The sequence below is a fragment of the Dipodomys ordii genome, unplaced genomic scaffold, assembly GCF_000151885.1.
Source record: "Dipodomys ordii isolate 6190 unplaced genomic scaffold, Dord_2.0 Scaffold106, whole genome shotgun sequence".
In the NCBI taxonomy this organism is placed as follows: Eukaryota; Metazoa; Chordata; class Mammalia; order Rodentia; family Heteromyidae; genus Dipodomys; species Dipodomys ordii.
The window spans coordinates 8,287,524-8,311,715 of NW_012267322.1; the positions used below are offsets into that span (position 1 = coordinate 8,287,524).

The following is a 24,192-nucleotide window of genomic DNA, read 5'->3' on the forward strand; positions in this document are numbered from 1 at the left end:
GGTATATACACAGTAGAATCTTACTCAACCTTTAAAAGAGATTTTTTTTCCTTTTTGCTGGTGCTGGTGCTGGAGCTTGAACTCTGGGCTTGGGCTCTGTCCCTGAGCTTCTTTTGCTCAAGGCTAATACTCTAGAGCCATAGTTCTACTTCTGGCTTTTTCAGAGTAATTTATTAGAGATAAGAGTCTTATGGAGGGCTGGGAAGGTGGCTCAGTGGTAGAGTGCTTGCCTTGCATGCCAGAGGCCCTGAGTTCGATTCCTCAGCACCACATAAGCAAAAAGAAAAAAGGTAGAGCGCTAGCCTTGAGCTGAAGAGCTGAGGGACAGCACCCAGGCCCAGAGTTCAGGCCCCACGACCGGACCCAAAAAAAAAGAGTCTTATGGATTTTCCTGCCCAAAGGGCTGGCTTTGAATTGTGATCTTCAGATCTCAGCCTGATCTACCAGTGCCAGCAGGATTTTTTTTTTTTTTAAAGAGATTCACTATGTAGGGGCTGGGAAGGTGGCTCAGTGGTAGAGCGCTTGCCTTGCATGCCTGAGGCCCTGGGTTCAATTCCTCAGCACCACATAAGCAAAAGGAAAAAAGGTAGAGCGCTAAGCCTTGAGCTGAAGAGCTGAGGGACAGCGCCCAGGCCCAGAGTTCAGGCCCCACGACCGGACCCCCAAAAAAATAAATAAATAAAATTAAAAAAAAAGAGATTCACTATGTAGCCCAGGTTGACCTTCAAGTCATAATTTTTCTCTACCTCCTAAATTCTTGGATTATAAGTGGTGCCACCATGCCTAGTTCAGATATCTTGTTTTTTATGTCAAGCAAAAGACTTAAGAATGGGATAAAAAAATACATAAGTCATACTTTGGGGGAGGGACATACAAAGCAACAAAGAAATCATCTTATAAATATGTTAGAAACAATCACAAGAAAGAAAAAAAACACTTGAATACTTATCTTGGGGTTCATTTCACCTAACGTTATGTTGAAAAACGAATTTTACAACTTTGGCAGGGCAGGAGCGGGGAGGGGGGTGTGGATGGGAAGGGGAAACAAAGGAAGAGGCAACAATGCTTGATAAGAAATGTACTCTTTGCCTTGCCCATATAATTATAACCCCTCTGTAAGGTATTTTCACAATAAAAAATTAAAAAAGAATACATGTCAGTGTTAGAAAGCAGCTAAAGATGCTAGATATTGGCTAAAGATGCCTGTAATCCTTACTTACTTGGGCTACTGAGATCAAGAGGACTATGGTTCATGGCCAACCTCAAGCATGAATGTTTGGGTGGGCAAGGCAGGAGAATGAGGTCAAGGAAGAGAACTTCCTCCTGGGTCCTGAGAACAGCGGCTCGGGTGTCTGGGTAGCGTGAGGAAAGCCACTGGGAGAACTCAGACAGGAAGAGGCTGGAGGTTAAGGCCTGGGTCGTGGTCAGAGAAAACAAAAGTCCAGGAGCTCCCAGCTCAGTGGAGCACTTGCTCTGTGCTTGCTCAAAGCCCTGGGTTCCATCTCTAGTACAGCAATAAACAATAAGTAGGAAAATAAAACTGGGCACCAGTGGCTCATTTCCTGTGGTCCTAGCTACTCAGGAGGTTGAGATCTGAGGATTACCATTCAAAGGCAGTCCAAGCAGAAAAGTTCCCATGAGACTCTTAATCTCCAATTAACCACCCAGAAAGCTGGCAGTGGAGCTGTGGCTCAAAGTGGTAGAGCACTAGCCTTCAACACAAAAGCCCAGGGACAGTTCCCAGGCCCTGAGTTCAAGCCTCACAACTGACCAAAAAAAAAAAAAGAAAGGAAAACAAAAGCACAAAGAACCAACACCAAGGCACCTGTAGGGAACCTGGCCAAGGATACAGGTGCACCAGGGTCTGGAGTTCCTGAAAAGCCTCTGACTGCTTGGGTGCGGGCTTGGCAACTCTTCTCCTCTGTCCCACAGGCTGGGCTGGGCCAGGGATTGCTGAAGGGCAAGCTGGGGGGAGGGAGGTAGAGGAGGGAGACCATGCTGGGGCCTGTCTGCTTTCTTTCTATCTTCTCTTGCCCAGAGATGGAAGGGCACATTCCTGAGTCGTGACTTCCCCAGGGAATCTGGATGGGGAACTGCGCACGCGTGCGCGGCACCATGTCACTGCCCTCTTCTGAGATTCTGCAGCGGGACCAGACTGTCCTTTGCTGGGCTTCAGGATCTGAAATTTGTGACCCATGGTGATTTTATGAGACACCTTCCTTACTGATGAGGCCCTCCTGGAGGTGGTACTGCCATCTCTGTCTCACAAAGAAAATCAAAAGGCAGAGAGTTAAGTAGCTGACCCCCAAGTCACCCAGCCCATGAATGGGAACCGGGGGACCTGAGCCCCAGCAGCCTGTCCCCAGCCCTTGCCTGAAGTCCATGCCTTCATTAGTCCCATGGATTGTCAAGTCACACAGGGAGCTCTCTCTCTCTCTCTCTCTTTTGTTTTGTTGGTTGTGGGACTTGAACTTGGGGCCTGGGTGCTGTCCTGAGCTCTTTTGCTCAAGGCTAGTGCTCTACCATTTCGAACCACAGTGCCATTTCCTCTCTTTTCTTTAGGTGGGGAAACTGAGGCACAGGTAAATGGTGGTACTTGCCCACAGACCCAGAGCCAAGGCAGCTCTTGGTGCTACCCTAGCACCAGGGTAAGGCTTGTCACTCACGTCCCAGAGGTGCTGTGGCCTCCCCCCACCCTCGGAAGTGCTGCAGGATGAGATCAAGAGGAGCTTGATGTGGCTTGGCTTTGAGGAAGACAGGCTGCTGAAGAGAAAGAAGAAGTGAGAAGGGGAAGTGTGGTGGTGAAGAGAGGTGAGAGAATCAAAGAGGGCAAGAGGGAGTGGGGACAGCAGAGAGGCTGTTGAAGCCCCTGCCTCCAACTTCTTCTTCTTCTTCCTGCAGAAGCCAGGGGACAGCAAGGAGACCACAGCAGAGACATCCAGCTGCACAGGTTTGCACCCCCTCTGTCCTTGGGCCTCTCGTCCCATACTGCCCAGCCCTTTGTCTTAACTACAACTGCCCATGGGCCCTAGATGTGCCTTTTTCCATGTGGGCACGGGCCTGGTGACATTCTGAGAGCAGCAAGCTTGGGACACATCCTCATGACAACTCTGGACCCCGGGAATGTAGAGATCTGGTATTTCAAGTGAGGCCATTTAAACGAAGGGCCAATTTGGGGATAAGGCTTTGGGCTCAATGTGGCTCTCTTATGCTTGGGGTTAGGAAGGACCAATATTTTCTGGACCCCAGTTTCCTCATCTGTAAAATGGGTCTAGTATCCTACCCTTCAGGTGACAGGGTTGGGGTGCACAGAGCCAATGCTCTGTAGATTGGAGGAGCTGGGACTAGAGCTTGGGGCTCAGGGAAGTGGCCCTGGGGGTAGGCTGGCTCACATTCCCTGTTGGACTTTGCTAGGCCTCTCTTGACCCATCTGTGAAATGGTGTTGAGAGTAGCATCTCTTTGGGCCATTTCCCAGCTCACTACTTGAGGGAGGGTGGGCAGAAGCAAGGTCTCCAGGCTGTGCCACTGATGCTGCTGGGGGCTTCTGGCGTTCACGATCGGCTCTGATGAGTAAAGCAAGGATTCCCATACCTCACATACAATAGCTGGTCAGGGACTTTGCTCATAGCCCGGGCCCTTCATCAGGTCCTGATCCACAGGAGCATGCATCATGGAAATGGTTGGTTGAATTGAGTTTCTCTCCCTGGGAGAGACATGAAAACCCAAGGTCCAGAGAGGCCAAGGTCCCTGCCCAACATCACACAACAGGGCACTGGATAATCCTGGAACTGATTTTCCTAATATAGAAATAAACAGGGAAAAAAATCTAACTCATTATGCAGATGGCAAGCAGGGAATTTGGACATGTGAGAAACAATGTAAGTATAACTGTGCTATTTGATTTTTGTTTCTGGTTTTTCTTGTGGTGCTGGAACTGAACCCAGGGAATAGGGCATGCTCAGGCAAGTGCTCTACCACTGAGCTCCACTCCAGCCCAGATGCTCTGTTGGCAGGAGCCAAAGTCTAGAACCAACCCCTCCAGTGCCAGAGGGCACTAAGGCCCCCTGAAGTGGGAGGCCCTCACCAGTTACATGGTTGGTATTATTATTATTTTATTTATTTATTTTTGCCGGTCCTGGGGCTTGAACTCAGGTCCTGGGCACTGTCTCGAGTAGTTAGGATTGCAGGCTTGAGCCACTGGTGCCCGACTAATTATTCTTATTCTTATTCCTATTATTTACAATACTGGGCTGGAGCTCATGGCTTCCCATTTGCTAGGCAGGTGTTGTACTGCCACAGCTCCTGCCTTGTGAACTGGACTGTTGGATACATTTTGGCTCACCCTTGCAATGACCTTAGCTTGTACAATGAAAGTAGAGTGTCTCTGGGTATTGCTATGGCAAAGTTCCACGATGTATTTTCGAGTGTGAAAAGCAAAGTGGAGAACCATGTTAGAGGATCTACTTTTTATATAACATGGCAGGGGGGAGGGATTCTATTTGCTTTTATTTGCATGAAGAAACTCTAGAAGACACTCAGAACTATAATAACAGAGGTGATGTGAGCAGTTGAGTTTGCAGAATGGAGGATTACTTTGTATGTTACAGCTTTTGGATTTATTTGTTGTTTATATTTAAAAACGTAATTTAGAAACTATCTGTAAGGCAACAAATAGAAACTGAAAACTATACAACTATGGCCGATGTAGAAACAGGAAAAAAATAGACAAGCAATACAAGCCCATAATCTGCCACCCAGAGTGACCTCTTTGGGGCTAGAATAGGATTATATTGCTTTGCAATTTTTTTTTTTCAGTGCTGGTAATCCAACCCATGGCCTCATGCATGCTAAGTGCTCCACCACTGAGCTACACTCCCAACCTGTAATGTTTTTTTGTGCTGGTCAAGGGGCTTGAACTCAAGGCCTGGTGCTCTACCACTTGAGCCACAATTCCATTTCTGGCTATTTGGAGGTTAATTGGATATAAGAGTTTCATGGCCTTTCCTGCCTGGATCGGCTTCAAACTGTGATCCTCAGATCTCAGCCTCCTGAGTAGCTAGGATTACAGACATGAGCCACTGGCGTCCAACTGCATTTTGTTTTTTATAATTCATACTATTAATACTCATCTGAAACATTGAAAAATTTTCTACTGGGAACAGAATGTTTGCTTTTGAAACTTAAGCAATACAGAAAACATAGATAGAAAAGCTGAGTGCTGGTGGCTCATGCCTGAAATACTAGCTAAGATCTAGAGGAGCATAGCTTGATACCAGCTTCTCCTTGAAGAACAGTCCTAAAGACTCCATCTTCAATTAACCAGAAAAAAGTCAGTATGGGGGCATGTCTCAAGTGGTGGGGTATCAACTGTGAGCAAGAAAGCTAAGTAAGAGTGCAAAGTCCTGAGTTCAAGCCCCAGTACTGGCACAGACAGACAGACAGACACACACACATACACACAGAATTAAAAAAAACTTTCTTCAGATAGCATTATTAATATTTTGGCAATCACTCTCCTAGGTATGACAATATACTTAAGCATAGCTATAAACAGCTGGGCATTGGTGGCTCATGCCTATCGTGCTGGCTAATTAGAAGACTGAGACTTGGGGCTAGGAATGTGGCTTAGTGGTAGAGTGCCTGCCTTGCATGCATAAAACTCTGGGTTCCATTCCTTAGCACTACATAAACACACACACACACTCTCACACACACACACACACACAAGGCGGAAGTGGAGCTGTGGCTCAAGTGGTAGAGTGCTAGCCTTGAGTGAAAGAAGCTCAGGGACAGTGCCCAGGCCCTGAGTCCAAGCCCCAGGACTGGCCAAAAAAAAAAAAAAAGGCTGATACCTGAGATCACAGCTCAAATCCAGCCTGAACAGGAAAGCCCAAGAGCCTCTTATCTCCGAATAACCAGCAAAATGCGAGAAGTAGAGATATGGTTCAAGTGGCAGAGTGCTAATCTTGAGCAATAAAGCTCCAGTCATGAGGACCAGCGCGCACGTGCACACACACACACACACACACACACACACATACACACACAGCGCCTATAAACATCATATATATATATATATATATATATATATAAACATATTATTTTCAGTCTGCTCTTTCTAGTCACTGATATGCTGTCCTCCTTTTTTTTGGGGGGGGGTCCTGTTGTGGGACCTGAACTCTGGGCCTGGGCGCTGTCCCTCAGCTCTTCAGCTCAAGGCTAGCACTCTACCACTTGAGCCACAGCGCCACTTCCGGCTTTTTTCTTTCTGCTTATGTGGTGCTGAGGAATTGAACCCAGGGCCTCATGCATGCAAGGCAAGCACTCTACCACTGAGCCACCTTCCCAGCCCCTGAGGTTGGTTTTTGCAGGTTTGGTTTTCTCTAGATATACTTCTCAGTGATGGAAAGCTGGTGAAAATGAAGGAAGTTTCTCCTCTCATTTATCTTGGGCTGCCCCCTCAATATATTCTTTTTTTTTTTTTGTCAGTCCTAGGGCTTGAACTCAGGGTCTGAGTGCTGTCTCTGAAGCTTTTGTGCTCAAGGCTAGTGTTCTACCACTTGAGGTACAGCTCCACTTGTGGCTTTTTTGGTGATTTATTGGAGATAAGAGTCTCATGGACTTTGCTGCCCAGGCTGAATTCAAACCACAATCCTCAGATCTCAGCCTCCTGAGTAGCTAGGATTATAGGTGTGAATCACAGGCTCCTGGCCTCTCAATATATTGTTGTCTTGTTTTTGTGACATCTGTCTTATGGAGATAGGACTTCACATAGAATGAAAGTCACCTTTTAGGAGAGTAGTTTCATGAGTTTTGATAAATGCACATGTACAGTCATGCACATGTCTGTCACATTCAAGATAAACAACCTTCTACTGTCCTGTGCCCTTTTGCCATCAGTATTTTCTCCTCATCTTCAGGAAACTACTGGTCTGATCTCTGACCCTACTGCTGTTCTTTTTCTCAGTGATCATCTAGTGAAAGCATTTCTACTTGACACTTTCTAAGAGTTTCCTGCTGTTCCCCTTGTGTTCTTGGAAGTCTACTTTTCCCACTGTACCCTTTAGCATATTCATCAAAGTAACTCGGTCCTTGTCTATGAATTCCAACACTTTGGAAATCTCTAGGTATGCTTCTTTTATCTGGCTTCTTTTGTCTCTTGACAATGATCTTTCCTTTTACTTGATTTTATGTATGTCTGATAGTCTTAAAATCTTTGATTGGCTACTAGATCCAGGATAAAGGAAGAGTAGCAGGGGATAGACATGATGTTTATACAGCGGCATAGTGTTTACTCCTGGTTTTGATATAGGAAACTGAGTCAACTCACCCCAGAATTGGTTTGTAGTTAGGTTTTGTTATTGCTGAAGTTAGTTTATTGTTTTTGGTCTTGGAGGTTGAACTCAGCACCTGGGCACTGTCACTGAGCTCTTTTGCTCAAGGCTAGTGCTCTATCACTTTGAAACACAGCTCTACTTCTGGTTTTCTGGTGATTAAATGGAGATAAAAATCTCATGGGCTTTCCTGTCTGGGCTGACTTCAAACCACAATCCTCAAATCTCAGCCTCCTGAGTAGCTAGGATTATAGGCATGAGCCACCAACGCCTGGCCTGTAGTTACTTTCTGTGCCCAGGCTTCAGATTTCTCCAGTGGAGAACCACCCTGAGTTTATGCTTAGTACAAGGCCTTGAGACTCACTGGGATTTCCTTAGTTTTTCTGATCTAGCCTTACATGCAAACAACACAGAGGGAATCACTTTGAGTTCTGGATCTTTCCCTCTTAGACCTCTGTTCCTTGCCATTTACGGTAAGGTTTGTGGTAGTGGCAGTGAACTCTCAGTTCTCTTGGTCTAGTTTCAGTCTTAGGCAGCCTTGACCAGAAATCAGCGTGTGAGCATTTGTTTCTCTCCAGTTTCCAGGGAAAGTCTAGAGTACAGACAGATTTCCTGCCTCTCCCCGCCATGGGACCCAATGTCTGCCTTATTGGTAGGGGGATCCTGGCTGTGAGTGAGGCTCCTGCTTTCCTTCTAGGAGCTGCCATCACCTGTCTGTGCAGGTACTGGCCCCTGCTGGGCTTGCCTTGCCATCACAGGCTGTGGCATCGACTTGGCAGCATGTTGGGCAGGGGCTTGTGGCATGCTGGTGTCTCTTCGAAACAGCCAGCACCACCTGTTCTCGTGCCCATGCCAGGCCTACACCAGGCCCTGCCCTCTCTGCTCCATCTTGCTCCCCAGGGGAAGACTGGGGAGGCAGTGTCTAGCAGGTATGGGTTCCCCTTGAGTCCAGGGCGCTCAGATGTCACCATTAAGAACTCATTCAGACATTGGTCATTCGCTTCTCAGCTCCCTTGGTGGAGACCCTCCTTCCTCCTGGCTTTGTCAGCGGTGAATCAGTTAATGTGTCTCCTGAGTCAGTGATTTTTCTTTTTTTTCTTGGTCAGTCATGGGGCCTGAACTCTGGGCCTGGGCGCTATCCATCAGCTCTTCAGCTCAAGGCTAGCGCTCTACCACTTGAGCCATAGCACCACTTCCAGCTGTTTCTGCATATGTGGTGCTGAGGAATCGAACCCAGGGCCTCATGCATGCAAGGCCCTCTACCACTCGCTATCTTCCCAGCCCCTGAGTCAGTGTTTTTGTGTTCCAATTACTATTAGAAATCAGCTCATTGACTTACCTGGATCTCAGCTGTCCAGTGCACTTAAAAACAAACCAAGTAGCTCTGGGCACCAGTGGTTAATACCTGAAATCCTAGCCACTCAGGGGGTTGAGGGTCCAGGTTTAAAGCTAACCTGGGCAGGAAAGTCTGTGAGATTCTTATCTCCAATTAACTAGCAAAAAGCCAGAAGTAGAGGTGTGGCTCAAGTGGTAGAGTACCAGCCATGAGCTAAAAAATCTAAAGGACAGCACTCAGGCAATGAATTCAAGTTTTGGTATTGGTGTGCGTGCTCACACACACACACACACACACACACACACACAAAAGGTAGTAGCACTTGTATATTTTATTTAACTTGTGGACAATGACTTACAAACAGCTGCAAAAATAAAACTAAGACTTCTTTTGCCAGAACTCACTGTTTAGTATGAGCTTCGGTATAAGTAAGGACTTCGGTAAGACCTAAGGCGGTTTAAAGTGATGGAGATACTGATTCTAAGAATAAAGAGTTAATCATAAAAGTGTAGGTCATGAGAAAACTCTGAGCTGTATTAAATCAGCACCGTTTTTGTTTTTTTTTTTGTCAGTCATGGGGCTTGAATTCTGTTTCTTTTTTTTGTTTTGTTTTGTCGGTTGTGGGCCTTGAACTCTGGGCCTGAGCACTGTCCCTCAGCTCTTCAGCTCAAGGCTAGCGCTCTACCACTTGAGCCACAGTGCTCCTTCCGGTTTTTCTGGTGGTTTATTGGAGATAAGAGTCTCATGGTCTTTCCTGCCTGGGCTGGCTTTGAACCAGCAACCTCAGATCTCAGCCTCCTGAGTAGCTAGAATTACAGGTGTCAGTCACTGGTGCCCAGCTTTAAATCAGCACTTTCTAAAAACAGGTTGTTATTTTTCCACTGTGATGACAGTCTCAATGTCTTAATGATGCAACTTCCCTTGCTGTTTGAGGTGGGCAGAGCTGGTTTCAGTCGCAGCCCTTTTGGCTCCACAGCTGTCTGAGATAAGGATTGCCACGCTATTCCAGGCAATGCCTTCTAGTGTTTGGCTCAGCAGCAGGCAATGCCTGCCAGTGTTGTGGCTCCTCTGCCAGCAGCTGCTGTTGTGTTGAGCATAATGAATAAACTTCAGGATAACAAGAGAATGACTGCAAATATTCCAAAGAGAAGCATCTCACAATCAAAGGCTATTGCTACTCCTTTATGGTAGCCCATATGCAAATGAGGTGTAGAACAACTGACCAATCAGAGAAGACCTACTGAATCACTGTGGGTCTACAGACTGAAACTAGTTCTCAATTATATGATCTCCTGCAACACCCCTTGCCACCTCCCCCCCCACCCCCCAAAAAAACCAACCCTACTAAGCCTAAGAGGAACTAGGAAGGATGAAGGAGGGACATTCTATTCTCTACACCTGGAGTTTTGAAATAGTCTTGCATTTTCCATAGTGTGGTCTCCATTCCCCAACCCAGGAATGCCTTCTGTTAGAAATTATTGCGAGTGCTCTACCACTTGAGCTACAGCACCACTTCCGGTTTTCTGGTGGTTTATTGGAGATAACAGTTTCACAGACTTTCCTGCCCAGGCAGGCTTCACACCGCCATCCTCAGATCTCAGCCTCCTGAGTAGCTAGGATTACAGGCATGAGCTATCGGTGCCCAGATTTAGAAATTATTCTCTAGGAGACCTGGACCTTAAGTATTTTACACAACTTTTTAGCTTTAAAAAGATTAAATTTACCATTTCAGCTGGGGAGCCCCCAGAGAGACCTCTTTTTTGGGGGACGGGAGTATTTCAGGCCACGCTGCTAATGGCAGCTCTTACAAACTGGTCCAACATTCTAGAGTCATAGAAACATGACTTCAGATAGGTACACCCAAGCAAAGCAAGATCCCTTGCTCTCTGAGCCTTGGCTTGCCCTTTTGTGAGATACAGGAAGGACTTGGTGGGTCCTACCCTAGGGACACACCAGGTGCGTAGAAAGCAGGGGTGGTGCTTTCATTATAAAGATGACGATACTGGTTTTCAGGGCAGGACTCAGCACAGAGAGGGGACTGAACCCAGGGCATGGATCTCTGCAGGGTCCTTTTCTTCTCTCTGGGCTTTCTGACCTGTCTGGGCAAGATGGCAAGTAAGTAGGTGCTGTGGAGCCCCCAGTGGTGAGAGGGAGGGGGAGCCTATCACAAAGGATGGGGTGATCGTGGATGGGGAGTGGAGGAGCCTGTTGAAGGGGTCTGAGTTTTGCTGCCTACAGTGACACCCAAAGATCTCCTGTTCTTTATGGAGACCATGGAGCAGCCCAGAAGCCGAAAGCCATCCGTCCGCACTGGGTGAGCCGGTCCACCTCCTTGCCTGCCCAGTCAGCTGTGCCTCCTCCCCCAGCTCCCCCATCATTGGTCCTGGGCTGGTTTAGGGTGATCTCCTACTGTGCTCAGCATGCAGCTACTGAGGACCTACTGTGTGCTTAACACTGGCTCTGGAGATGCAAGATGGATATATCACTCCCCTCTTGTAGTTTACTGTCTACAGTGGGGTGTGTGTGTGTGTGTGTGTGTGTGATCACGGAGGTCATGAAGGGACCGTGGGCCTGTAATCCGTGGGTGGGGAGGGTCTCTATAGTTTCCTGGGCTGGGATGGGTGAGGTGGGGCAGTCAGTGTGACTCAGATACCCCATGGGGGGGTCTAGAAGGCAAGTGATGGGGTAAGGATGAGAGACCCTGCCCTGCAAGGTTGTCTGGAACCCCACAGGCCCCGCCCCCTGCTCAGGGCCCGCCTCCTCTCGCCCTCCCTTACCTCCAAGCTCTGGTCCCTTTGGCCACATCTCCTGCCCTCAGGCACATCCACCAGCTAGAGCAGCTTCTGCTGAATGTCTCTTTCCCTGGCCACAACCTGACCCTACAGACGCGCACCATCCAGTCTCTGGTCTTCAAGCTGGCCTGCAACTTCACGGGCCTCTCCCTGAGCAGTGCGGCCCTGGAGCAGGGCCCCCAGGTCAGAGGCAACCAGGGGTGAGGGGAGCCAGTTGCATCTGCCTGGATGCCCTGCAGGGGTTTGGGGCTCTGACTGTTCCCAGTCCAGGAGCTAACTAAGTAGCTGGGAGTTGCCTCCTGAGGAGATGAAGTGATGAATAATGGAAAGGAGGTGCTCGGTAGCCCCATAAGCGGGGCTTTCCCAGCAGCAGCAGGAAGGACAGGGAACCCAGGATCCTTTTAGGATCCTAGCTGGATGCCTGGTGGGTGGCTCCAGGGAGAGAATGGGCAGCCAGGATCTGGGGGTCTGGGAGGAGGTGCGGCCTGCAGATTGTGCAGGTGGGTGAGGCCAGGGAAGGTTTCCTGGGGAGAGCCCCAGGCTCACCTGTGTGGGGCCCTCTGCAGCTCCAGGCCCTGCATACCATGCAGTTCCCCGCAGAGCTGACCTGGGATGCCTGCAGCAGGACCAGGCTTGCGGAACTGCGCCTCATCTGCATCTACTTCTTCACTAACAAGTTCTTCCAGGTCAGTAAAGGGCAGATTCAGGTCTCCCTACCACCAGCTGGCCCTGTGGATGGGGATCAGTGCTCACTGTGTCACCCAGGCTGGCTAGGGGCCTCAGCTTTCCACCAGCTTTAGGGAGTTGCAGCAACGGCAATCTGAAAACCAGTGCTAAGAATCTGGCACATCCGGGGAGGAGGGGCTGGGAAGGGAGGGCTTGGGCCACCTCCAGGGTCTCCCTAGGTCCCCTCCATTCAGCAACATCTTCCTCTGCTCTTCCAGGATGACAGCAACTCATCCTTGCTCAATAACTATATCCTGGGAGCCCAGCTGGGCCATAGACCTGTGAACAACCTCAGAGATCCAGTCAACATCAGCATCTGGCACAACCAAAGCCTGGTAACGTTGGGGGCACCCCCATGCCTACCCTACCCTTTCCCCTCTTGTGTTTCAACCAAACTTCACCCTGAGGAACCATTTCTGAAACAGTGGATGGAAATCCATCACACCCTGACATGAGAATGAAGCTGCTGCTGCTTCCTCCTCCTCCTCCTCTCCTCCTCCTCCTCCTCCTCCTCCTCTTCTTCTTCTTCTTCTTCTTCTTCTTCTTCTTCTTCTTCTTCTTCTTCTTCTTCTTCTTCTTCTTCTTCTTCTTCTCCTCCTCCTCCTCCTCCTCCTCCTCCTCCTTCTTCTTCTTCTTCTTCTTCTTCTTCCTCTTCTTCTTCTTCTCCTCCTCCTCCTGCTCTTCCTCCTTGTCCTCCTCTTCTTCTCCTTCTTCTTCTCCTCCTCCTCCTCCTCGTCCTCCTCCTCTTTTTCTCCTCCCCCTCCTCCTTGTCCTCCTCCTCCTCATCCTCCTCTTCGTCCTCGTCCTCCTCCTCGTCTTCTTCTTCTTCGTCTTCATCTTCATCTTCTTCCTGTACTGCTGCTTAAATTCAGTGCTTGCTTGGTTTATGTGGCTGTTGCTTTACTGGCTGAACCACACTTCCAGCCTTGCATTCTTCTGGTTATTTTGGAAATAGTGTCTCTTGGACTTTCCTGCCTAGACGGGCTTTGAACTGCAGTCCTCTGGATCTCAGCCTCCTGTGCCTGGCAAGGCCTTGTACTCTCTATGTCCCTCAACCTTTCCTTGCACTCCTGCTTTGCCACTGTTGTCCCCTCTGCCTGCAATCAAGCCCTGCTCTACTTCCAAGGAAATTGACTTACCTTTTCAGGACTCAGCACTCCTCTCTACCCTCTGACTCTGGGGCTGCCTGCGCAGTGTCCCCCATCCCTCCACTGTGGCTTGGCTATGAGTCTTTTCTCCCTCTGGGGCTGGATCTGAACTTTATGTGCCCCCCTTTTTGGTGGGAGGATGGAGGAGACAGCAACTTCCTTGCTTCTGATGGACAAAAGGCCAGTGTCGGGCCCTCAGAAGTTGTACGCTTTCATTTTCCCCCAGCTAATGGTATGGAGGACACACACAGGCTTGGTGACTTGCCCAGGTCACTCTGAGGGTCCATACTGGGAGTGTGGCTGTCATCTGGAGCTGTCACAGCCTGGCCACTCTACATATAGTGTCGACAAGGGCACATTAGAGTCTCCTTTCACCCCAGGACTCCCAGATCCTGATCTGAGACCCCTCCCAGTACCTCCAGGACTGACCTCAATCTCCCCTCAGGAATTCTACACACTAACCTGCGTCTTCTGGAAGGAGGGGGACAGCCAGCACTCCCAGGGGGGCTGGAGCCCTGAGGGCTGCCGCACAGAGCAGCCTTCCCCTTCCCAGGTGCTCTGCCACTGCAACCACCTCACCTATTTTGCTGTTCTCATGGTATGTATGCCTCCCGCCTAAGAGAGGGAAAGAGGGAGGGGGGAGGGAGGGAGATAGAGACAGAGACAGAGAGACAGAGACAGAGAGAGACAGAGAGACAGAGACAGACAGAGACAGAGACAGAGAGAGATACAGAGACAGAGAGACACAGAGACAGACAGAGAGACAGAGACAGAAAGACAGAGCATAATAAACTCAGTGGGCTCAGGTTTCTTAAAACAGCTCGTTTAGGCTTCAGGCATGGCTTGATCCAGGGGCTGAATATAATTAAGACAGGATTCTATCTCTGTTCCTCAATTGTGCTTGCTCTGGGCTGGCTGCCTCATAGCATAATAGTATGACTTCCAGGCATTTCAAGTTTATCCTCTGCTAGTGTTTTTATTTTTGGGTCCAGTTGTGGGGCCTGAACTCTGGCCTGGGCGCTGTCCCTCAGCTCTTCAGCTCAAGGTTGGCAGTCTACCACTTGAGCCATAGCACCACTTCCAGCTTTTTTCTTTTTGCTTATGTGGTGCTGAGGAATCAAACCCAGGGCCTCATGCATGCAAGGCAAGCGCTCTACCCCTGAGCCACCTTCCCAGCCCCCCTCTGCTAGTTTTTAGGCCAGAGTCTTTCCAGTTCTGCTATGAGTCTTGGTGTTGAGTCTCACTAGGTCCTGTACTCATCCTTCAGCAATCATTATGGGCAACAGGAGGTAGGCCTGTGATTGGCCAGGCCTGTCACACTTGTCTGCACACGTGGAGGTGTGGGGCCTCCATACCTGTGTGCATAGAATTGTGAGGGGACATTGTAGAGGAGATGAGGGTGCAAGTTAACACTTCTGCCTTGGCATTAAAAAAGAATTCTATTTATTATTTGTAAAATTGTTACGATAAAGGTGTCATACGAGGGGTTACAGTTACATAAGTCAGGTAAAGAGTACATTTCTTTTTGGACAATGTCACCCCTTCTTTCACTCTTTCCTAGTTTTTCTCTACCAACCCCACCCACAAGTTGTATGGTTCATTTTCAACATAGTGTCTAGTGAGTACCACTGCTGCATTTGTTCATCCTTTGTCCCTCCATTTCTGTGCCCCTCCTTACCTTCCCAAAGACAGATTAATGGACAAACATGACTAAAAGAAAAAAATCAGAACATAGGAAAAAACCCCTCATTTCCACTTCCTGGAGTTTGCTTTGATAAATATTATTTTATATGATGAGAGGCATATAGGTATTGTGCCTTTGAGCTCCTCTCCTAAGAATATCCTTCTTTGGTCTCACAGTGTGTGAATGCCTGGAGTCCTGTCTCGGTGTATGTTAGATCTAGCTTCAGCATATGAGGGAGAACATGTGCCCTGGCTTTCTTCAAGCTTGGGTTGGGCTGGGCTGCAGGTTAGGGCTTGCAGCTGAGGTCTGGGGTGGCCCCTCGGATGGAGCCTGTGAGGGCCTTGGTCTTTGGGTCTCAGCTCCCCTTTCCTCCTGCAGCAGCTCTCCCCAGCCCAGCTCCCCACAGAGCTGCAGGCACCTCTGGAGTATATCTCCCTGGTGGGCTGCAGCGTCTCCATCCTGGCCTCACTGCTTGTCATCCTGCTGTACATCCACGACAGGTAATGCCACCCCCAGCCAGGCCTGTGCATCCTGATCAAGCCTCCCTGATTTCCTGTCCAGGATGAGGCGCAAGCCCAAGCCATGGGCCCCTCCCCAGTTTCCCCATCCTATGTCTCTCTGAGCCCAGGGGTGGCACTGCCTAGGTAATGTCCCCAGGGAACCAAGGGCCTCCCCACCCTGCCCACAGGAAGCAGAGTGACTCCATCGCAAGCATCCATGTGAACCTGCACGTCTCCGTGCTGCTCCTGAACGTCACCTTCCTTCTGAGCTCCACTTTGGCCGTGGCCCCCGTGCCTGGGGTTGCGTGCACGGCACTGGCTGCCACCCTTCACTACACTCTGCTCAGCTGCCTCACCTGGATGGCTATGGAAGGCTTCAACCTCTACCTGCTCCTGGGCCGCGTCTACAACATCTACATTCACCACTACGTGCTCAAACTCTGTGCACTGGGCTGGGGTAACCGCTCTCCTCTCTCAGGGCCTCTTGAGCTCTCCAACAGGCAGGGTGCTAGTCCCTCGTTCGGCTCATCCTCAGCCTAGAGTGGCCCATTCCAGGCTCAGGCTCCAGGTTCCGAAGCTGGACTGCGTGGGGATGGGGTTCTGGGTCCCTGGCCCTCTATATCCCCAATGGGAAGGTCGTGAGTCTTTGTCCCCCTTTCAGGGGTTCCGGCCCTCCTGGTGCTGCTTCTCCTCACTGTGAAGAGCTCCGTGTATGGACCCTGCACAATCCCACTCGTCCACAACCAGGAAAACCACACAGGCTTCCAGAATGTGTCCATGTGAGTGTCCTGGATGTGTGGTCTTGCCAGCTGTGGTGGGAGGATTCAAGAGGGACCATGCCAGGCCAGGCCAGTGGCCAGGCCAGGCTGAGGGGCATGGAGGGGGCTGTGGCTTAGCTGGGATAGGTGGGGGGAGGAGGCTCTGCTCACCTCCTGCTAGAGCTAGAAGGGCGCCTGAGTTTTGCTCAGTGCTGGCTGACTCTAGAAAGGTGCCACAGCTTCGAGGCCAGGGCACCTGGGCCTCCGCCCTCCAGGCACACAGAGACAGCACCACCAGCATCACCCTGTGGTTCTAGCCTGCCGGCCTGGCTCAGTCTGTGCCTGATGCTCTGCCCTTGGGTACCTTGCTTTTCAGGCTCCAGGGGCACTGGACATTGATAAGTACCCCAGATCCCTTCCTACTCAGAGGAAAGACCGAGTGGGCAGGGGTAGAGGTGTGCTGTGGTGGTGGCTCAGCATGTGGGTGTCCCTTAGGCCTGGGGAACAGTCTTTATTTTGAAACACTCTCAACAATGAGAAGGGTATGAGACACCCCAGGAGCTCTATCTGCATAATCTGGCTTTCCTTCCATTCCTTCTGTGGCCCTGGCCACTTAGAGAGGTGGCGCTCACTCACACCAGGCCCTCTGGCAGTCCTGCTTCACAGTTAGGGCACACCCCAAAATCCAGGCTGAGGTGGGAGTTGACCCCAGCCAGCCAGCACCACCTCTGTGTGTGCCCAGCAGGACAGTTGGGAGTGAGTTCATCATTTCCCTGGGAGGCTGCGTTGGTGGCTCCGAGGAATGTGTCTGTATTTTATTTTTATTTTTGTCCTTGTACTGGAGCTTGAACTCAGGGTGTCATACTCCTGCTTGGCTTTATGGCTCAAATTTGGCATTCTCCCACCGCTCTACGTCTGGCTTCTTGCTGGTTAACTGGAGATAGGAGTCTCACAGACATTCCCACCTAGTCTGGGTCTGACCCATGATCCTTAGAGGGCAGCTTCCTGAGTAGCCAGGATTACAGGCATGAGCCACTGGCACTGGGTTGAAGATATATTTTATTACATAACATGTGACATGGACCAGAGAGTTCAAGTGACACTTCTACAAGGCAGGAGGCATATCAGTGCATGGACACTGGGGATCCCACACTTTAGGAAGCAACCCTTCCTATTCCTGCTCTATGTTCCCCCAGCCCGGGATGCTGTGACCCTGATTCCTGAAACTTTCACTCTGCATTTTAAGAATCACTTGAGATACATGCACACTTGGAACCCACATGACAACAGAAGTACTAGCAGACACAGAGTGATTCAACTGTGATGGGCCACCGTGGCTGGGAAGGAAGGCATCACACTGTACTTACCAGCCTGGAGAACACCCCAATAGTGTCAGGGAACCCTGTGATCCCAGTGGGGGAGCCTCTGGGACAGCTCTGGGCAGGTGACACCGATGGCCAGAGCATCGGGCTCACATCGAGGAGCTTCTGGTCACCTTAGCCTGGGTGGTGTGCATTTCTCAGCCAGCACCCTAACATCCTCATCTGGGTGGTGGTGGGGGCGTGGGCTTCCTGTCTCCTGGTCGTCATGGGAACTGCTTGGGATATCACACGTCAGGCAGATGACCTTGTGTCTGGCTCAGGAGACAGCGCTTGTTCCGAAGGTGTCCTGGAAGATCCGAAGGCCACAGGGAGGGCCTAGGTCCTGGGATCAGGCCCTGAACGCTTTTCCCTTGCTGAGGCTGAGCCCTCTGTGGGATTTTCCTGCTCTTTCCTCTGCCTCATATTCCCAAATGCAGAGCCCCATCCACCAAACCAGCGGGTAGGGCACCACATGCTGTTCTAGGCTGGCCTCCAGGCTGGGTGGCAGTGGCAGAATTATGGCAACTGTGTGGTAGGGCAGAAGGAGACATATTCAGGGTCCTGTAGGATGCTGTACAGTGGCAAAGGGCTGAGGGGAGGGGAGAGAGACACACTCACCTCACTTACCTGACCCAGGTAAGGCTGAAAGGCAGGCATGGCAGGGCTTCAGAAAGGGGACCAAGGGGACTGGTGGCTCATGTTGTGGTGAGCTGGTTGGGTGCTGGATGACCAGCAGCAGACAATGATTAGAGCAGAAAGCCCAGACAAGGCTGAGGCAGTCCCTTGGGCCCAGTGTGTCTGGCCTCCCTCTGACCTTGGGGGTGGGCTGACCCTGGCCTTCACCCCTCCCTCCCGCAGGTGCTGGGTGTGTAGCCCAGTGGTGCACAGTGTGCTGGTCATGGGCTATGGTGGCCTCATGTCCCTGTTTAACCTGGTGGTGCTGGCCTGGGCGCTGTGGGCCCTGCGCAGGCTGCGAGCTGGCCAGAAGGCACCGAGGACCCAGGCCTGCCGGGACACTGTCACCGTGCTAGGCCTCACTGTACTGCTGGGCACCACCTGGGCCTTAGCTTTCTTCTCCTTCGGCATCTTCCTGCTGCCCCAGCTCTTCCTCTTCACCATCTCCAACTCGTTCTATGGTAAGATGGTGGTGGGCAGCTGGTAGGATGCTTGGGGAAGGGGCTGAATCCACAGCTGTGTGTGCCCACCTGCTCTGCATGGAGGATGGGCTCTACCCTGACTGGCACACTCAGAGTCCTCTGACTCCTAGAGTCGGTCCCTCTGTCCCCCAACTGTAAGTGGCTGTGACTCCAGGGAGGCCCAGCTACTCCAGCTATGGGAGGGGGTCCCCTGAATTCTGGGCGAGGTCCCTCACTACGTGGTGATGCCCCCTGCAACCTGGCTTTTCTTTCAGGCTTCTTCCTCTTCCTGTGGTTCTGCTCCCAGAGGTGCCACTCCCAAGCAGAGGCTAAGACAGAGATGGAGAGGATCAGCTCTTCCCAGATGACCACACACTGACCTGGCCTCCTGGTCTGGAGCCCCAGGTCCTGGCTCACAGCACAGGAGGTAGCAGGTCTACAGCTGGGCTCGGAGGCCCGTGCCCCCTCTCCTCCAGACGACAGGGCCTAGCTCTGGCATTCTGCTCTAAGGTGGTCCAGTTTCAGCTGTGTTGGGGGGAGGGGGCATCCCAGCCTACTGGAGAGTCAGGAAGCCTTGTCGCAAGGCCTAGCTCTAATGCTCTGTGGCTATTATTTCTCATGGAACAACCTCCTTCCCCTACCACCGCCTTCCCAGTCTCCTCATCTGTGACATTGGGGCCACAGGCTGTGGTTCTGTCTAGCCCAGGATCTTTGTGGGGTGGGGTGGGGAGGGCATCAGTGTGGGCATCATGATCTCTTATCTACCTGCTGGAGGTTGAGTCCACCGCCCACTTCTGGCCCCTGGCCTCTGCCCCCTGCTGGTATGTTGAAGCCCACCAGTTCTGAGATCTCACTATATTTTTCTTCTGACAATCCAAGGATGATGGCCTTAACTCAAAGCACACCCTACCCAAAGATGGAGAAGCGCCAGTCCTTCCCAGGTCTCCCGCTCAGTGCTCCAAACACCTGGGTTTCCAGGAGATAAAAGGGAGTGCTTCATTCCTTGCAGCTGAGCCCGCTGGGCCTCAGGGACCCTGCTGTTAGATGATAGGACTGGACTGGGTTTTCTCTGGTGGACAATCAGATGTGGGTGCGAAATCACAAGCTCTGACCACACTTGCAGAGCATCACTATTGCCTCAGACCTGCCTGCCAGAGGGGAAGAGAAGGCCCTCGAATCCAGTGCTTTTCCCAACATGGACACCAGGGGGAGCTGCTGATCTGTACGCAGCGCCATTGGCTTCCTAAACTGGGGTGGTCAAGGGTCTGTGAAACCAGAGCTTCCTCGGGAGAATCTGCTACCTCCAGGACTGAGCTCCCTGGATGCTGGCCAGGTGATTTCAGGGAAAGGCCGATCTTGTGCTGCATCCATGCGTCTCTTTCTCCAGTGTACCTGGCAGAGGTTGTTTTCCAGGGGGCTGGGCCTCAGGCATTAGAACAGCTGGTGGAAGTAGATTTCTACTCCAGCTCATCAGACAGTTTTATGCCCTTGAGCCTCACAGGAAGGGAAATGGATCGCTGTCCTGTGTGTGTGTGTGTGGGGGGGGATCCACTACCATTCTGTATATCTCTGGATGATACTTGCTAGCTGTGTGACTGGAAAAGTCACTCCACTTCTTTGTGCCTTTGTCTTTCCAGTTGTTCAACTATTTTGAAGATTGAGTAAAATAATCCACGTGGAGGCTTGGCTCAGAGTTAGTGCTCCTTCAATGGGTTATTTTTGCCATTTATGTTTTTGTAATTAACAGAGTTAATGCCAGGCACTGATGGTTCACGCCTTGTAATCTTAGCTACTCAGGAGGCTGAGATCTGGAGAATCATGGTTCAAAGTTAGCCCAGGGGGTAGGGTAGGGTGGGTGGGAACTCCACAAGACTAATCTCCAGTTAACCAGCAAAATGCCAGACTGGATGCATGGTTCAAGTGGTAGAGTGCCATCTGTGAGCACCAAAAGCTGAGTGAAAGCACAAGGCCTGGAGGTCAGGCCCCAGTACCAGCACAACAACAACAACAACAAACCAACAAACGTACCAGAGTCGAGTCCATCCGAGGCCATGGCATCTGGGACCCAGGCTCAGGTCTGTTCCACCCCCCAGCTCCTTAGACACATCCTGCATCCCTGGTGCAGTCCTCACCCCCACCTCTATTGTAGGAATGGTCCTCTTCCTCCAGGAGAGCCTCCGGGCTGTCCCTCCCCATCACCAGCCCCAGCTCCTCAGCTGACTCTGGTGGGTCCTTTGTTACAACTTCAGAGAGAGAAGAGCGGCCTCCTTCCCACTCTGAGGGCCTCCCTTCCCGAGGGTAATGAGACTCCACCTGAGGCCTGTGGTTGAGGCCAGCCCTGAGCGTTCCCCCTCCCCCTTCAGGCTGGGGAAGAGATAGGCCAGGACCCTCCCCCCCCCACTCCTACCTCAGACTCCCGCAAGCCTTGAGCTGCCTGAGAGAGAATGTGGGGGGATTGTGGTAACATAGGATGGTTCCAGAAAACAGATCCCAAGCTGTGCCTCCCCTCCCCAAGTCCTGCAGGGCTCCAGGGTTGGCACTGTTTCCTGGAAACGCTCCATAAGGGTGGGGTAGGATCTGAGGGGCCCCTTTCTCTCCTCCCCAGCCCTAATGGGGCATCCAGACCAGGGGGATGGTGAGGGGTAAGGCAGGGGAGATCGTTTAGGGGGGCTTTGCTTAGGGCCAGAGAATGTCAGGAGGTGCTTGGGGAAGGGGACCTTGGCGCCATTGGTGTGTTTCGGGCTGTTGGCCCTGTGGGAGTGGGGGCCGGGTGTTAAAGGCAGAGCTGCGGGATGAAACCTAGGAAACTCATCTTGGAGGCAGACACACTCACAAATCATCCCTCGTCAATCTGAAATTCAAATTGAGCTGTGTCCTATATACCCATTTCTATTTTTGCTCCATCTGGCAATCTTATTGGCAAGAACATTGGCTCAGGAGTCCTGGGTATGAACCTTCACCCCTCACCTCAGCCCAGCCAGGTGCTCCCTGGGCAGCCCCTCTGCCCACAGAGAGCCCACCCAAGTCCAAGCTGTCCCCGTAACCCCAGTTCAAGCCAAACCCACTGCCAGAAACCCCACAGTCTGTCCTGGGGCCCTCCTACTCCTGCTCCTAATGCTGGCTCAGAACCAGCCTCCATCTCTGCAGACTCTGCTCACAAGCCTCCCTGCCTCCCACTCGCAGCCCCAACATTTTTTCCCCTGCAGACACGCCCACTTTGATCAGGACTTGGGATCTAGCCTGCACCCCTCTCCAACGCATCCCCCACCTCTTCTTCCCCATCCTCTTCCTCAGGGTCCCTGGCAGTCTTTCTTGTCTGGGACTCCGTCCCTGTCTGGAACTTTCTTCTCGAGCTTGGCTTTCGTGGTGTAATGACAACACATCTTAGGGCTCAGGGCTGTATGCGCTCCCCATCCCCATCCCCACCCCAGTTCCTGATGGGACCAAAACCTGCTCCTGACCTCTGTGCCCTTCTTCCAGGCAGAGGCCGCAGGCAGAGCCTTCTCTGTATAGAAGTCTCCATATTCCTCCACATTGTAACTGTTCCTGTCTGAGCTGCCAGATGGGGAGCGTTTGGGAGACAGGTGCTCCGTCTCATTTGCTCATCCATCCATCACTTAACTGCTACGCTCTTGTATTTTGGGCTCTACGCTAGTTTCTAAGTTTAGGGAAGTGAGCGAGTCACCATTCCAGTGTGTGTTTGTGTGTGTGTGGAGTTGTCACTCAGGAAGCCGCTTTACAAATAAAGATAAGTCAGGGCAGATGGTGACGCGTGTGGTGAGAGAAGTTAAGAAGGGTGAGGGGCAGCGGGCCGGCTGCTTCCTGGAGGGCAAGGCCCAGCTGGAGGCTATGGTCCTGTGGTGACTGTGAATTTGGGGGTTGGGAAGAAAGGGAGGTGAGGCTCCCATGAGGAATAGCTCTGGATAGAGGGCACTGTGGCCTGGGGAGGAGCCCTCTCTGTAAGACAGAAGCACAAGCAACATGAGGTTCGTCTAGGAGGACACCCACAGAGGCAGATCAAGCAGTAGGCTTCTATAGAAATCTTTCCAAGCGAGGGGCTGGGAAGGTGGCTCAGTGGTAGAGGCTTGCCTTGCATGCCTGAGGCCCTGGGTTCGATTCCCCAGCACCACATAAGCAAAAAGAAAAAAGCCGGAAGTGGCGTTGTGGCTCAAGTGGTAGAGCGCTAGCCTTGAGCTGAAGAGCTGAGGGATAGCGCCCAGGCCCAGAGTTCAGGCCCCACAACTGGACCCTCCCCCTCCAAAAAAAGAAATCTTTCCAAGCCACAAGAGTACTGGGAAGGCACCAGGAGTGAGCGTCACCAGAAGCAAAAGCAACAGGTTTATACGCCCAGCAACAGAGTGATGGTCACAAAGATGAACATATCAAACAAGGAAGAGGGGGGACAAAGAGAGAGAGGGAAGAGGAAGAAGGAGAAGGAAAAGGAGAGAAAGAAAGAAAATAGGAGGAGGAAAAGGAGAAGTAAGAGGAGGAATGGAATTTCTAAAAATAAAAATAGAATTCCAAAAATCTAGCTGGGTGGCTCATGCCTGCAATCTGAGCTATTAACGGGGCTGAGACCTGAGGATCACAGTTCAAAGCCAGCCGGGGCAGGAAAGTCCATGAGACTCTTATCTCCAATAAACTACCAGAAAACCAGAAGTGGCACTGTGGCTCAAGTGGCATTGTGGGTCAAATGGTAGAGCATTAGCCTTGAGCTGAAGAGCTGAGGGACAGTGCCCAGGCTCAGAGTTCAAGCCCCACGCTGACAAAAATAAAATAAAAAATATATATGAATTCCCAAATTTAAAATTTAACGACACATAAAGAATTAGCCTGTCCGGCATCAGTGGCTCACTCCTGTAATCCTAGCTACTCAGGAGGCTGAGATCTGAGGATTGTGGTTCAAAGCCACTTCAGACATGAAAGTCTATAAGACTCTTATCTACAATAAACCGCTCAGAAAGCCAGAAGTGGCACTGTGGCTCAAGTGGTAGAGCATTAGCCTTGAGCTGAAGAGCTGAGGGACATGCCCAGGCCCAGAGTTCAAGCCCCACAACCAACAAAAAACAAAAACAAAACAAAACAAAAAACCCCACGGAATTAGTGAGCCTAAAGTTATTTATAAAGAAATGCAGTGAAGCCGGGTATGATGGTATACATTTGTAATCCCAGCTCTTGGGAGGCTAAGAAAGCAGGATCACAAGTTCAAAGCCAGCCTGGGCTATATAAGGAGACCTCCATCTTAAAAGACAAACAATAAAACAAAACAAAAAACCAACCAAAAAAGCAAGCAAACAAAATGGTAGCAAAAGAATTATGATAAATGATAATATGAAGATTAAGAGGTACAGAGAACAGAATGAGAAAATCTTACATAGAAACATCCCCGAGGAAGAAAATAAAGACAATGGAAAAG

General features: G+C 50.9%; 1 protein-coding gene across 4 annotated transcripts; it reads left to right on the top strand.

The window, feature by feature from the left end:
- The first annotated feature begins 2,770 nt into the window (after positions 1-2,770).
- On the top strand, positions 2,771-20,469 carry Adgrg5 (adhesion G protein-coupled receptor G5). 4 transcript variants are annotated; one of them, XM_013027993.1, is made up of 14 exons: positions 2,771-2,811; positions 2,902-2,950; positions 10,685-10,786; positions 10,910-10,985; positions 11,490-11,646; positions 12,030-12,149; positions 12,408-12,524; positions 13,783-13,935; positions 15,400-15,521; positions 15,710-15,978; positions 16,183-16,300; positions 18,499-18,776; positions 19,052-19,203; positions 19,656-20,469. In XM_013027993.1, exons 3-13 carry the CDS (start codon positions 10,723-10,725, stop codon positions 19,153-19,155), a joined length of 1,578 nt encoding a protein of 525 aa, XP_012883447.1. In that variant the 5' UTR covers positions 2,771-2,811; positions 2,902-2,950; positions 10,685-10,722; the 3' UTR covers positions 19,156-19,203; positions 19,656-20,469. The 4 variants fall into 4 exon arrangements, with proteins under 4 accessions (XP_012883447.1, XP_012883446.1, XP_012883449.1 ...); XM_013027992.1 differs by lacking the exon at positions 2,771-2,811 and having other exon boundaries at positions 2,823-2,950; XM_013027995.1 differs by lacking the exon at positions 2,771-2,811 and having other exon boundaries at positions 2,823-2,950; positions 15,403-15,521.
- The last annotated feature ends 3,723 nt before the right edge of the window (positions 20,470-24,192 follow it).

What these genes read in the sequence shown, in the direction of transcription:
- Adgrg5 (XM_013027993.1), top strand. Translation starts at nt 10,723, where the DNA reads ATGGATCTCTGCAGGGTCCTTTTCTTCTCTCTGGGCTTTCTGACCTGT. An exon ending in CCCTGGAGCAGGGCCCCCAG is followed by an intron (nt 11,647 to 12,029) that starts GTCAGAGGCAAC and finishes GGCCCTCTGCAG; the next exon opens with CTCCAGGCCCTGCATACCAT. An exon ending in ACTCTGTGCACTGGGCTGGG is followed by an intron (nt 15,979 to 16,182) that starts GTAACCGCTCTC and finishes TCCCCCTTTCAG; the next exon opens with GGGTTCCGGCCCTCCTGGTG.